This window comes from Garra rufa, chromosome 8, assembly GCF_049309525.1.
Source record: "Garra rufa chromosome 8, GarRuf1.0, whole genome shotgun sequence".
In the NCBI taxonomy this organism is placed as follows: Eukaryota; Metazoa; Chordata; class Actinopteri; order Cypriniformes; family Cyprinidae; genus Garra; species Garra rufa.
Window position 1 is genome coordinate 24,957,503 of NC_133368.1, and position 14,097 is coordinate 24,971,599.

A 14,097-nucleotide genomic window follows, 5' to 3' on the forward strand; every position below is an offset into this window, starting at 1 on the left:
TATATATAAATATAATTAAATATAATTTTATTAATAAAATTAATCGAGTTAAAATGTTCAATTAATCGAGATTTTGATTTTAGGCCAAATCGCCCAGCCCTATGTGGCCCTCTCAGAAAAAAGTTTGGGGACCCCTGCTCTACAGGTTAAAATATTTTATTATAACAAAAAAAGTAAACACTTTAAAGTCTTCTACATCTATTTTGTAAATGCATGTTAAATACTGTATTATATATTAATAATATTATATACACTACCAGTCAAAAGTTTTTGAACAGTAAGATCTTTAGTTAATCTTTTTTAAGTCTCTTCTGCTCATTAAGCCTGCATTTATTTGATCCATTTTTAAATAATTTTACCATTTAAAATAACTGCTTTCTATTTGAATATATTTTAAAATGTAATTTATTCCTGTGATTTCCAAGCTGAATTTTTAGCATCATTACTGCAGCCACATGTTCCTTCAGAAATCATTCTAATATTTGCTGCTCAAAAAACATTATGTTGAAAACAGCCGAGTATAATTTTTTACAGGTTGTTTTGATAAATAGAAAGTTCAGAGGAACATTTATCCGAAATAGAAATCTTTTGTAACATTATAAATGTCTTTACTATCACTTTTGATAAATTTAAAGCATCCTTGCTAAATAAAAGCATTAATTTCTATAATTTCTTTCCCCCAAAACAAATAAATAAATATATACAAAATATATACAAAAGCTTTTTGTTTCAGATAAATGCTGATTCTTGGATCTTTCTATTCATCAAAGAATCTTGAAAAAACGGTTTTAAAATATTGATAATAATAATAATAATAATAATGAACATTTCTTGAACAGGAAATCAGCATATTAGAATGATTTCTGAGGGATCATGTGACGATATGAAGACTAGAGTAAAAATGCTGACAATTTAGCTTTAATCACAGGAAAAAAAACAACATTTTAAAATATATTCAAACAGAAAACAGTTATTTTAAATAGTTAAAACAATATTACTGCTTTTGCTATACTTTGGATCAAATTAATGCATGCTTGGTAAGCAGAAGAGACTTCTTAAAAAAAAAGTAGTTAAATCTTACTGTTCAAAAACTTTTGACTGGTAGTGTATGTCATCTGCTGGAATGCCAGCGCAAATGATAGTTAGCTGTAAATATGTATATTTTTCTTACACAAACGCATAGCTTCGTTTCAGAAGGCCTTTATTATGATGGATGGACGCACTTTATTTTTGCTTCAATCTGGACCACAACCCACTGCCATTATAAAGCTGGGAAGAGCCAGGACATTTTTTTTAAGATAACTCCGATTGTATTCGTCTCAAAGAAGAAAGTCATATACACCTAGGATAGCTTGAGGGTGAGTAAATCATGGAGTAATTTTCATTTTTCTGTAAACTATCCCTTTAAACTCCATCTCAAAATCCTATCATCATCAACAGATGGATAAAACCCAAGTCCCTGAGCTTTCTTTTTTTTTTTTTTTTTTTTTGTTAATTCATTGCACACAGATGCACATTACCATATGGAAGAAAAGATCTTTCACTATTTCTGTTTCATTGCAGATATCCTATATAAGGCCAAATATTTACACACTGCTGTGCAAGTAAGTGTTCACACCAAACAAGTCAGATTAAGATTCTAAAGCAACAGAACTTCATAATCAGAATAACCTTGGTAACTACTTTTGAATGGGTGTTTGGAGCAGTATAATTTGTCCTATGGCTTGGCCACTTTTGCATAATAGCTATTTAGTAGCTAATGGAAGGCAATTTAAAACAAATAGGTTGTGAGCTACAGCTGTAGCTTTACAGTGGCAAGGTGAAGGGCAGATTTATACATACAGAATAGGGAATGCATGTAGAACTTTATAATTTCCAAATACGTATGAAGAACACAAGACTGTACTAATTAATAAATCCACCTCCAATATTATAATTAGCCAACAACATCCACTTCATCAGTAACAGAGCTCTAACAGTCCTAATTAGGGGTGTTGCCAGCACTACCTCCAGCTGCTTGTTTCTTTCTTTCTGCAGTGAAATAGGAAACTTTGTTTGGCTCAGACACCTGGTATTGCAGGTCTCCTCGCTCTCCTCAAGAGTGTCGTAATTTTATCAAAACAAACGAGAAGTGTGAGCCAATGTTACGTCTCACAATGTGCCAAACGGGAGAGTATCGAGGGAGATGCAGATTGTTATTTCTGCCTTGCCAGTGAGGTGAATAATTGAAAGAAGCAAGCTGGCAGAGACACAAATATTCTAAAGGTGAAGTGTAGACAGCTCCTCTGAGTGAGACATCAGACCAGTTGTCTGGCCATTTAAGAGCTGGATTACAAACCCCAAGACATTGTTAGCAGTTGAAAATGGTTTTAGCTTTTATATGAGGTGTAATACAAAAGAATCTGTTCAGAATTCTCTGCTTTTTAGAGATAGAGGAGCAGAACAAGTGTGTTTTGAAAAAAAAATCTGGTTACTTTGTAAAGAACTTGAAACATCTAATGCCGTGTTCCAGACAACCCGTAACTCGTGTTTTTCCGACCTTCTACCAGTGAAAGTGCACTGAAACGGCAGTCAAACCCGTGACTTCCCACTCGTGAACTCGTACTAGATCGATGTACTCCCAGTTCCGAGTTCTGACGTAACATAGCCCGCGAAACAACAAAGTCAGCCCTAATGCGTGCGGTGTTTATGCAAGTGGCACACGGTGGAAAAATAGAGCTTAGGACAATATAACGTTGCAATCAAATTAATAATAATATAAAAATAATAATAATTCATTAATGTGCCCAGGCAATTTGGCGTGACTTGCCTGCCTGGAACGCTACAAAGTCGTAAGTCGTGGTTTGAAGTGGTGATTTACCAGTTAAAAAACCTGCCTGGAACGCAGCATAACAGTAAGCAAAGGTTCAAAAAGGTAGTTCACCCAAAGATGAAAACTCTTTTTTCATTTACTCAACCTCATGTTGTTTCAAACCAGTACAACTTTCTTTTGTGAAACACAAAAGAAGAAATTTTCAAAAACGCTATGGTCTAAACAACAATTTTCATAGTATACACAAAAAACCCCACAAATTTTTGTGTACTACAAAAGAAAGTCAGTCATATAGTACAGTATTTTTTAATAAACTATCCCAGCCAGACTTTAATTGAACTACCAAAAACTGGCAGTGTATGTTGTTTTGTCTGTTCCAATTCATAAAAGTCTGCTGTCTCCTCTCGCCTACTTTGTTTCTGCATGTCTCGCCTTCTTTGCAGCTGATATGCAAAAGCCCTCAGTGAGCCAGCACTGCACAAAAATTCTCCAAAGGAGAGCTATTGACATCTATGAACAATACAAATAAAAGCTTACGGCCCTTTGGGCAGTGAACTACTTTTGAGGCAGTAGCTACATAAAATTTATACAAAATAGCTTACAGAGCTGACACTGAATTCTAACCATGAACAGAGAAGATGCTTCAGTAATAAGGCACTTACTTTGCAAAAGTATTCACCCCACTTGTGTGCACTGCCAATGGCCTTAGGTTAAGATTGTTGACTAAACAGCTGGCTTGCATTTGTTTTGCTGGACATTGTTGCTGAGTTCAGTGCATAATTCTGTGCTGGGGATTTAAACTATATTCAGTCAGTTGGAAATTCAGGCTTTATGCCATAACACTGCAGGTTCCTCTCGCTCTCTCTTTTTTATATCAAACCTGATAAATGCAATACAATGTTAGAATATATGACCATTCTGTTTGCACTAATTCAGCAATGGAACCGTTAACCTAAAAAATGAAAATCCTGTACAACTTTGGACACCACTGAAAATATTTTTTTTTTTTACAGAAAAAATAAAAGCTTATCAAATGTACTGACAGCTGTTTGAGTAACGGTCACTAAATGCTTTTAAATGTCACTTCTGACAATTAGATCAGCTATTAAAAACTCACTTCATAATTCCAAATGCAGGCCACACCTGTTTGAAGAGACTATTAGCTATAAACCTGTTTGATTCTGGCAATTAGTGTTTTTTTTTTTTTTTTTTTTTTTTAGTATGCACTAGCTGTGTGACTGCATTTGTAGTCAGGATTTACGAGGAAAAATTTATCAACACCTTTTTGTAAATCATGGAAACACTAAAGTGGCCTTCAGGCATGCCTGTGGTAGAGCTTCCCACGTCTCCTGCATGCCATTGCCATGAGTTGTATAAGTGCAAGCAAGAGGCAAGGATAGACGTTTTGGAACGACATCTAATTGCCCACGGTGACCTGCTGATTGATCGTCAGGCGCCACGGCGGGAAACTGAGCAGAAATATGCGACGAGTTCCGAGCGTCTCTCGCGCCTCAGGGCGCGCATGATGATTATTTCACGTGCACCCGCAATCATCAGAACGGCGACTGACAGTGAGGGTGAGAGGTCGGCCGCAATCCAAATCAAAACCCACTTAATATCCGAGTCTACAACGGACTGATGCTCGAGATTATTATCCCGTCTTGGTGGAATTGTTACCAAGAAAAGCTTGGCTTCTTACACGTGCATTCTTCAAGACTGCAAGCTTTTAAACTTGACCAAATATCGTTAATTGTTCACTCGCTGTATAACTTAGGAACGAGAAAAATCCGTCCAATACCAAGGTAAAAAAAAAAAATCTATACAAACTAAGAAGAATTTTGTGGTATGAGTATAGCCTATTAGAACATACATGACAGTAAGGGATCGTTCGGATGTGCTTGACTTTTTTCCACAAAATCTAAAAATTTGAGTTTTAGATACATGCGAAAAGTACACTTTGTTCTAAACACGGAGAAAAGTTTTTTTTCCATAGAAACTAATAAGTGCCGCTTTTCTAGCCACTTATTTTCATATTTGATAATCTGTCTGTTTCTTCAGGGGTGAAAGCGTTTTGTGTTTAACGCAGACACATCCGTTTTTCCTTTGAACGCACTGAACTTGAAAAACAGGTCAAATTAATGTAGGAAATGTGGTATCAGCGACTGTTAGCAGACTAATCACGGTTTCACCCGTGCGAACAAGAATGAGCCATTTAAGCCGCAAGCAAAACAATATCTAAAAACAACAACAGTTGACAGTTTATTGACTTTATTGCGGTGAATAATAACGATTATAGATAGACTGGGTTATGCTACTCTCATGAGGCGAATAGCTGAGGGAGGGACACTATTTATCTTTGTTGCAATGAAAATATCATTATTTACATATCGAGTGGGAAGAAAATAAAATAAATAATAAACTATTTACAGAGGAACACACCAATCCGCTCGTTCTAATCAGCAGTACACTAGCTGAAACAGGTTTTCAACATCTTTTCAGCAGCAGCGGACTGCAAAAGATTGCCTCACCACACATTAGGATCAATTTAGGTCCATAAGTTATGCTACTTGTATGATAAACAGCCGTCTTCCGTTGCCAAGGGAACGTCAAACCTTATTCCCTTCAACGGACTACTTGAACATCTTACCCGAGCAATTCCATCCAGTTGGAGTCTGGCAATCGCTGAGAGAGGACGGGAAAGCGCCAAGTTGTTGCACGGGGAAAGTGGCGAGAAAGGACAAGACTGCAATCCATACCCAGTGTCCCACTCTCCGGCTCCACTGGTGCGGACTTCGGGGCTCGTGTAGGGCCGCCGCCACCGTGACACCCATCTCAGTTTCCCCGACACTGCTCACAGACGCGCAACGACAGCCCTGGTCCTAATGTGGTCAACTTTGCCGGTGCGCTTAGGAGCCAAGAGAGGGACATTTTCCGACGGAAGGAGTGTGCCCCATGAAGCAGTTGTTTCTGGATGACCAGAGCGAGGATCCGCCCGAAGCGAGAGGGTGCAGATGCGGAATGAGAGAGAGAGAGAGGTCTGGGTGCGATGACAGGGGAGGAGATGGAGGGAAGTGGGTAAGCGAGATGTTCAAAAAGCAAGGCAAAAAGAAAAAGACGCGAGGGGTGTTTTTAAGGAGCAGAAGTGGGGCACAAAAATCATATATCCCATTCGAGTGACATGCCGAAGTTACAACATCCACTGAGGCGCGGTTTAGAGAGACTGTCCTCCGTCCTCACTCCGTGCGCTCGCGGAGAGCCGTGAGTTTGTCAGAGTCTCGCGGAGGGCCATTCCTCTGTACCTGTGAACCACAATAACGCACTGAAGGCGAGCGGCAGGTTTCCAGACCGCTTCGGATCACGTGTTCGTAAGGAACCGGGAGGGGCGGGACGATGCCGCGGCGCTGATTGGTCGAGAGGGATGCAGGAGTGTCAGGAGCGAGGCGATGGTCCAGCTCGAGCATATCGACGGCCAGTGCAGAATAGTGTACCCTGTAGTCTACTTTAACAGGGCTTTGGTTTGCAAACGCGTGGGCGAATGGCCATGCCGAGAAAGTCTTCTCAGTAATTGAGCACTGCTGCTCTGAGCACGATGGAGCAGAAATCGATTGGAAACTTGCAGCGTTGTGAAATGATCCCCGTGTCCTAAACAAAAGACTTACAGCATTAGATGAGAGAACCGAGGGACCAGGCGGAGTTCACGACTGTCTGCGACGCTCCCGGATGATCTCGGCGGTGAAAATGGATATGCAGAGACGCTTGAATGGATACAGAGCAAAAGAAACGACCGTTTTAACGACATTTAATGACGCACATTTCGTCTCAGAAAGGCTACTTTCGCAAGGCGTATTGACGGTGTTAAAAAAGCAGTTTCTATTGCAAGCAAATTGTATGTTATCTCTTACGCAAAGGACAGCTGGTTAGGCTACGTTTTCTCTCACTTAAACACTCCAGTAACGTACTTGTGTTCTTGAACTCGAGGCTCATATAGGACAGTACGATACTTGAATAGCCTACCTGATCAAACTTCAACGGAGTGCAACAAAGACTAAACGACCAAAACCCCCAGAGAGAGGCGCAGCGAGAAAGGCACAAAATATAGTCCCTTATGCCTAATTTAAAATATATGCCATTATATAACAAAACATCAAATCAATCAGCATTTATATATAAAAAAAGTAACCAGAGGAAAGCATTTGTGACTGAAACACGTGTTTGCAACCGATTAAAATGTACAAATACAGTGGTGGCCAAAATTATTAGAACACTAGAGTATGTCCACCAGCTAAAAATGGTTTTAAGTCAGTTATCTCTATCGTTTGCTGTAGTGTGTCAGTAGGAAATATCAGTTTACATTTCCAAACATTCATTTTGCCATTAATTGTAATAATTAAGTGAGATTTTTGTTTGCATAAGGAGTCTGACAACAGCCAGTGCACTGTAGATCAGATCAGAGATGTGATCTCATCATCCAGTCTGTCTGGAATGACATGAAAAAAAAAAAAAAAACAGAACAAACTGAGAGAGACTAAATCCATTAGAACTGTGGCAACGTCTCCAAGAGACTTAAGAAACCTACCTGCAAAGCTACAGTACTGCTGACAAAAAATAATTTTCTTTATCAATTAACTTCTATTAACTAAATTAAATCAACATTTGGTGTGACCATCCTTTGCATTTAAAGCAGCTTTTGCCCTAGATCCATCTTGAAGTTCTTCTGGATTTAGTCTGTCTCAGTTTGTTTTGTTTTCTGGATGATGATAAGATCAGATCTCTGTGTAGAGCACTGGCTGTTGTCAGACTCCTTGTGCAAACAAAAATCTCACTGGATTATTACAATTACTGGCAGAAAACAATACAGCAAAATATAAAATATCCGACATAAAACCATTTTTTAGTCAAAATTTTTGGTGAACATATAGGGTTCTAAAAATTGTGGCCATCACTGTACTTTGAGGCCACTGTTCCTTTGTTGCACAATGTTTCAAAAAGCATCAACCCCTATGAAATGTTTTATGTTTGAACCAAAGAGGTTAAAATGTGAAATTACAGTTATTAAACACCACTGAATCATTTTTTTTTTTTTTACAAAAGTCATTTAGTAGATGCATCTTTTGTCAGCAGTTACAGTCTTGGGAATTGGTCTTCATTACCTTTTACTCTCTCTCTCTCTCTCTCTCTCTTTCAGTTTGCTCCCTTTTATCAGGGGTCGCCACAGCGGAGTGATCCACACAGCCGGTTTGGCACGTTTTACGCCTGATGCCCTTCCTGCCGCTGCCCAGCCCTGAGAGTGCACCAACTTGTGCAACCCCAGTGCTGGGACACTAACTTTTACTAGCCTATTATTACTTATTTTTCCCCATTTGTTTTAAAACTGCTCAAGCTCAAACAGAAGGCAAGGAGATTGTGAGTGGACACTGGACAGCCTTTTTCAAGTCAATCAATAAATCTGCCAATTAGTCTGATGGCCAAAAGCTCAATTTTGGACTTATGAGACTGTAAAACTTTCGTCCAGCTGGATTCATAATTCTCCACATGTCTTCTGGTAATCTGTAGCCAAGATGTCATGTGAGTTTTTTAACAGTGGCTGTCTCTTTGCCACTTAATAAAACTGTAAGTGGCGTAGCACGGTTGCATAAACATAGCCATTATCTTAAGACTGTGTCTAAGAATAAGCCTGACCAACTAAAGTCAGTGGGGAAAGACTGTTGCATAAAATAAGTACATGGTTGTCTCTAGTAAGACAGTCTAATTTGCACTGCATTGTGGGAAAAGTAAGACGCTGAACAGCTTAAATAAAATGGCCGACAGTGGGCGCTCATTGCAGTTTTCCTTTGCTGAAAATATTTGCATATTGGAGGAATACAATGCTGCAAAATCGATTTTAATGAACAAATTTAGCAATTACAAACAATGAAAAAACACAAGGCTTGGTCCACAATAACGGATAAAGTTAATAGTATAAATCCTAAAAGTCTACGCTGTTTAAAAATCTGTCACAGCTGACAGTTGGTTTCCATGGCAACATAGATTGTAAGGAAAAGTTAGCCATGGGGTAATCAGTCTAACTTTTTGGTCTTAAATTAGACCAGTCTAAGATTTTATGCAACTGGCTTACAAAGTAAAGACCCGTCTTAAAGAAAAAAATTAGATGACTAACTTGTAAGACCAGTCTTAAACAGTTTTATGCAACCGGCCCCTGGACAACAGTTGTTGAAGGCAGAGTTTCTCCAAACTCAGCCTGTAATTCCGTCAGATTTGTCACTGGTCTCTTGGTGGCCTCCCTCACCAATCTCCTTCTGAGTTTGTAAGAATGTCATTTACCCACCCTCACTGTTACAAACTTGTATGACTGAATTTCTTCTCTGTAACACAAAAAATACAATAAATACAACTCTTTCCCACAAAATGAAAAGCTTCATAAAAGTTTAGGTTTGGTTACAGGACAAAGGAGAACTAGAGTTGTTTAATGTTAGTGATGCCAAACCTATGGAAGGCAATTCAATCTAAGCCAGAATGTATTTTTTGGTGTTTTTAGTCCTTACAGGTTTGGAACTACAAAATTTTCACTTTGGGGTGAATTATTCTTCTTTTCCCAGAACTTTTTAACTCATTGGCCTTTGTGAAAATAAATACTCTGAGTTTTCCACTAATGTAACTCACTTTGAAGGCTGTTTGAGTGCAGAACCAATAAATGATGACAACATGCTGACATGACTCGTCTATCAAATTCATGTCAGGAAATAAAAAAGATGAATGAACTCTTTTTATTTTCTTAGAAATGTTGTCACACAGTATGTGTTTCCCAATAAGATGTCTTTTGACAACTCTTTAAGCGAAGAGCACATCTGAAAAAGAGGATTGAAAAGTGTTGCTTTAACAGTTTAAAGTTGGACTTCTGGGCATGTCCTTAAGAAAAATTGTGATATACTTTCCACTCTTCATTTCTCTCCTACCTGATCATTCCCACATTTCTCTTAGAGTCTGGCTCCATACCAGCTCAGTATTATTAGCACAGTTCAGAGCTCCTCTGGAGAGCAGCTGGCTCTGGGCTATCACCGACAGACACTCTTGACAGATAAAACAACACACCCTAGGATTTCTGTAGTTTTCTCAATGCAGTATCATGTATCACATGATGGATCTGACCTTGTAATTAAGACTATGGAACATTAATTAATCATTCGGGTTTGTAGGAGACATGGAAAGGTTCATGTCCTTTATAGAACCTGTTCAGAAATAGGAAGAAAACTGCATTCTAAAAATGCTGGGTTACAACACAACCCGACTTGGTTTATTTGGCAAACCAGCACTAGGTAAATATTGGACAGAACACATGCTGAGTTATTTTGACCCAGGTGGTTGGGTTAAATATTCTACCCAACATGCTGGGTTGTTTTATTTAAGTCAACAATTTTTTTAAAATTATTATATTGCTGGCTTAAAATGGCTGAAAATGAAAAACCACAAACAGAATTATAGAAGGCAACAGCAACAATCAAAAGATTAACATTTATTATTAAGCAAGAACACCCGTGGACAAAAATATAAGACAAATTATATTAGGGTGAATACAGCATAGTTTACAATATTACATTTAAACTCATGTAACAAGATTTTTAGAAATAATAAAAATGTAACATTTAAAAGTAGCAATTTAATTTGCTGGTGTTTTGCCAAAATCTACGCCGGTCATGGGCTGCTTTTCGCCAGAAGAATTACAATATGAACCTCAGACCGCCACCTCACGTTTCACTCATAGCTGAAGGATGGTGTAACTGTCTTCATAACCTGCCCATAAACAAACAGTACTGAGATTAGAGAACATATTTTAACATCAAATTAAATTCAGTATTATAACGAATAAAGTTCCTGTATGGGTAACACTTCATAGTAACTGCATACTATGAACAATTAGTTAAGCATTAGTAAATGGTCAATTAATCATTTATAAATCATTATCTTTACATTAATAAATGGTAGTAAGCAGTTTATAAATGCAGCAATAAATGCCTTATTCTTGAGCATATTTATAATGTGTTTAATAATTTTATTTTCATACTTTATTAATGATCAATTTATAATTTATAAATTAAGTATTACATTATTTACCAACCAATTATGTAGTTGCAATCAGTGGTTCATAAGATCATTTAGAAAGTGTAAATGATTAATAATGTACATTTATATATATTATTTAGAAATATATTAATAGTGTGTTAATAAATGCTTTATTAACATGTATTCCTACTGTAATGGTAAATTCAGGCAGTTATAAACATTTAGTAGTTGTCAGTTAACTGTTTTTGTGAGCTCATCTAAAGTATTTTATATATTACCTCGTAAAGCTTTTACAAAGAAGATTTAAAGGCTCAGTTAACTTCTAAAGAGAAAAAGGATACAAACACAACAGAGTAATACAGAACGTGTATATATATATATATATATATATATATATATATATATATATATATATATATATATAGTGAGTGAAGATTCAGTGCAAACAGTCACAAAGAAGTGCCAATTGTGGCAAATTTCAAATACATTCTACACGTCAAACTAATGACTCACAATTAGCAAATCAAATATATTCAACAAATTATCAAAAATATTTTTTATATCATATTGCAGAGGCTTAGATTCATGTTACTGCTAAGTTATATTTTCTGGAGGTGTACAGGCTTTTTATTTTTTCATTTTATAACAAGTATACAGTCTTGTTTTGTTTTCTTTGCATCTTGAAATAAATATTTCAATGTTCTGTATCACTCTGTTGTTTGTTCCCTTTTTCTGTTTAAAAGATAGCTGAGCCTTTAAATCTCCTTTGTAAAAGTTTTATGAGGCATAAATAGTCCGCACTTTAGATGAGCAAACAAAAATACTTCTAAATGTTTTATAACTACCTGAATTAATAATGAATTACAGTAAGAACATGTGTTGATAAAACATTTATTAATACACTGAGTAATTATTACTGTAAATAATATGGATAAATGTACATTTAAAGTTTATTAATCATTTAGTTACACTTTCTAAATGATCTTATGAACCACTGACAATTCTTAAATAACTGGTCTGTTAATAATGCAATACTTAATTTAGAAATGATTAATTGATCATTAATAAATTATGAAAACACAAAAACATTATAGATATTCTTATAAATCAGGAACAAAACATTTATAGCTGCATTTAAACTGCTTACTACTTTCTATTAATGTGGGGATAATGCTTTATAAATTATGAACTGACCATTTACTAATGCTTAACTAATGAGCCATAGCATGCAGTTATTATGAAGTGTTACCAATTTGGGTTATGTAAAGCAAAAGGCATTTCCATCATGTGAAACAACCACAGCTGATGCAGCTGGCTCGCCCTTGTATGTTGCGTTGCATAAAATGACAATTTACAGCGCAGTACTATTTCGATAAAGAAGTGTGCCAAATCTGCTGCGCTGAGAAGCGCTCTCTCCTGTAGAGGATGCAAAAAGCCCACGCTCTGACTGTACCTCAGTAGCTGGGTTGTTTTGTCTGAGACATGCTCAACCCAGCGGTTGGGTAGAAAAAAATAACCCAATATGTAACAACCGATTAAAAATGACCCAGCAGCTTAGTTACAGAAAACCTACCCAGCAACTGGGTCAAAAAATATTCAAAATAACCCAGCATTGTATAGAGTGTAAGAGATATTCAAACCAACGGCAATGTTAAAAAGTGGAAGTTTAAATGACTAGATTGCATTTTTATGACTATTATTTCACTAGAATTGAGTCCTGAAATCTTTATTCTTATCGGAGCCATAAGAAATTAAACACCTTTAAAAAGGAGTCTTGGCAAGTCTCCCTCAGCTGCTTTTAGTTATTTGATATAGCAAAAATATTCAGGATCAATGAACACCAAGAATTCAACATTTTCAAAAGAAATATACGGTATAATGTGGGTTTAATTAAGTGTATGAACTAGTAATGGTGTCAAAGATAAAAGGATAAATTAGCTTTATATAAGCTTGCCTTTGTTCTCTCTAGACTCTTTAACCTGGACTTTTTTCACAGTGCCGTCCTCAGTATATTCTTCCCCTCACGGGTAAAGGCACATTTACTGTAGTTTGTGGGCCACTGTTCAGTCCTAGCGTTGGTTTCTGCATTACAACAACTGTCCCCATTCCACCCAGTTAGATCCATACCTTTTATAAATCATTTACATCACATCTAACATGCCATCTCTCACCCGGACTGGAAAAATCCCCCGTGGAACATACTTGGAGAGTTGACATGGCAACTGGAGTCTCATGGTTTCATTATATGCAAGTCTTTGCTGGAGGAGTATATGGTGAGCAGGGTAATGAGGAAGGCAGCCTGGGGACCGGTGAGAAGGTCACATCTCTGGAGGGAGCGTGTGGTGTTTGAGTCTTCTAGCAGCGTGGGATCCGTTAATGATGCAGGCGTTTTAAAACGCTCCCTTAAAGCTCTATTGGTGCTTCGGTTGTCCTGCTGAGAAGCTCTTCTCTTTATCTGTGTAAAATGTAAAAAAAGGGAAAGCATATCTCGTGAATAAATTATAGATATTGATCTTCTTTGCATGGGATTGTTTAAGAAATGTTCTTAAATGACTCTATAAAAAGATACATTCTTAAACTGATAGTTTCAGACCCAAGATGACTGTAGTTTGGTATTATTAATCATCTCCCATTAGAACAATAGCTCAGTAAGGAAAATTGTAAATCACTTATTACATAACAACTGTGCCACGGGCATGCAGTCTATAATCCATATAGACTCTAAGTGAATAATGCAGTCATTTGGAGGTATGAATTAATTGATTTGTTTTAACAGTTCAACTCCTGCTTACCAATGGAACAGTTTTTCCTCATTTTCATATTACAGAGTCGACCAGATGTTTTTGTTCTCTGCTGCTGGATATAGCACACAGATTTCAGCACAGCTGTGAATTTTCTCAGCAGTGACAAATTGATTGCTATTCTCCTTCTTGGACAACCTAGTAGACAAATGCTATAGAAATGATATGGCTTGTTGGGAATATTTATGAATTCACTGATTTGCATCCACTTTTGAACTGTTCAATGCAACATGCAACATTTGTTATAACTATTATTAGTGATGAAAGCCTATTCCTGAAATATAAAGGCAGCTAGCTATATACACAATACATTCATAATTCAATTTCCCCTCCAACTTCAAAATCGCCTGACATCGTTGTTTTACCTTTTTTTTATAAAGGGTGTTTGACTTTGTAAACATTGGGTCGGTGTGACCTTTCTAATGT

The 14,097-nt window shown here is 36.9% G+C and overlaps 1 protein-coding gene across 2 annotated transcripts in view; it reads right to left on the bottom strand.

The window, feature by feature from the left end:
* The window catches only part of tmeff2a (transmembrane protein with EGF-like and two follistatin-like domains 2a), a 108,039-nt gene extending 100,175 nt beyond the window's left edge, over positions 1–7,864 (bottom strand). For both annotated transcript variants that reach the window (XM_073846302.1, XM_073846301.1), the window contains exon 1: positions 5,460–7,864. In XM_073846302.1, the coding sequence (XP_073702403.1) occupies positions 5,460–5,643 (184 nt within the window). In that variant the 5' untranslated portion in view covers positions 5,644–7,864. The remainder of the gene's footprint in view (positions 1–5,459) is intronic.
* Between the last annotated feature and the right edge of the window lie 6,233 nt (positions 7,865–14,097).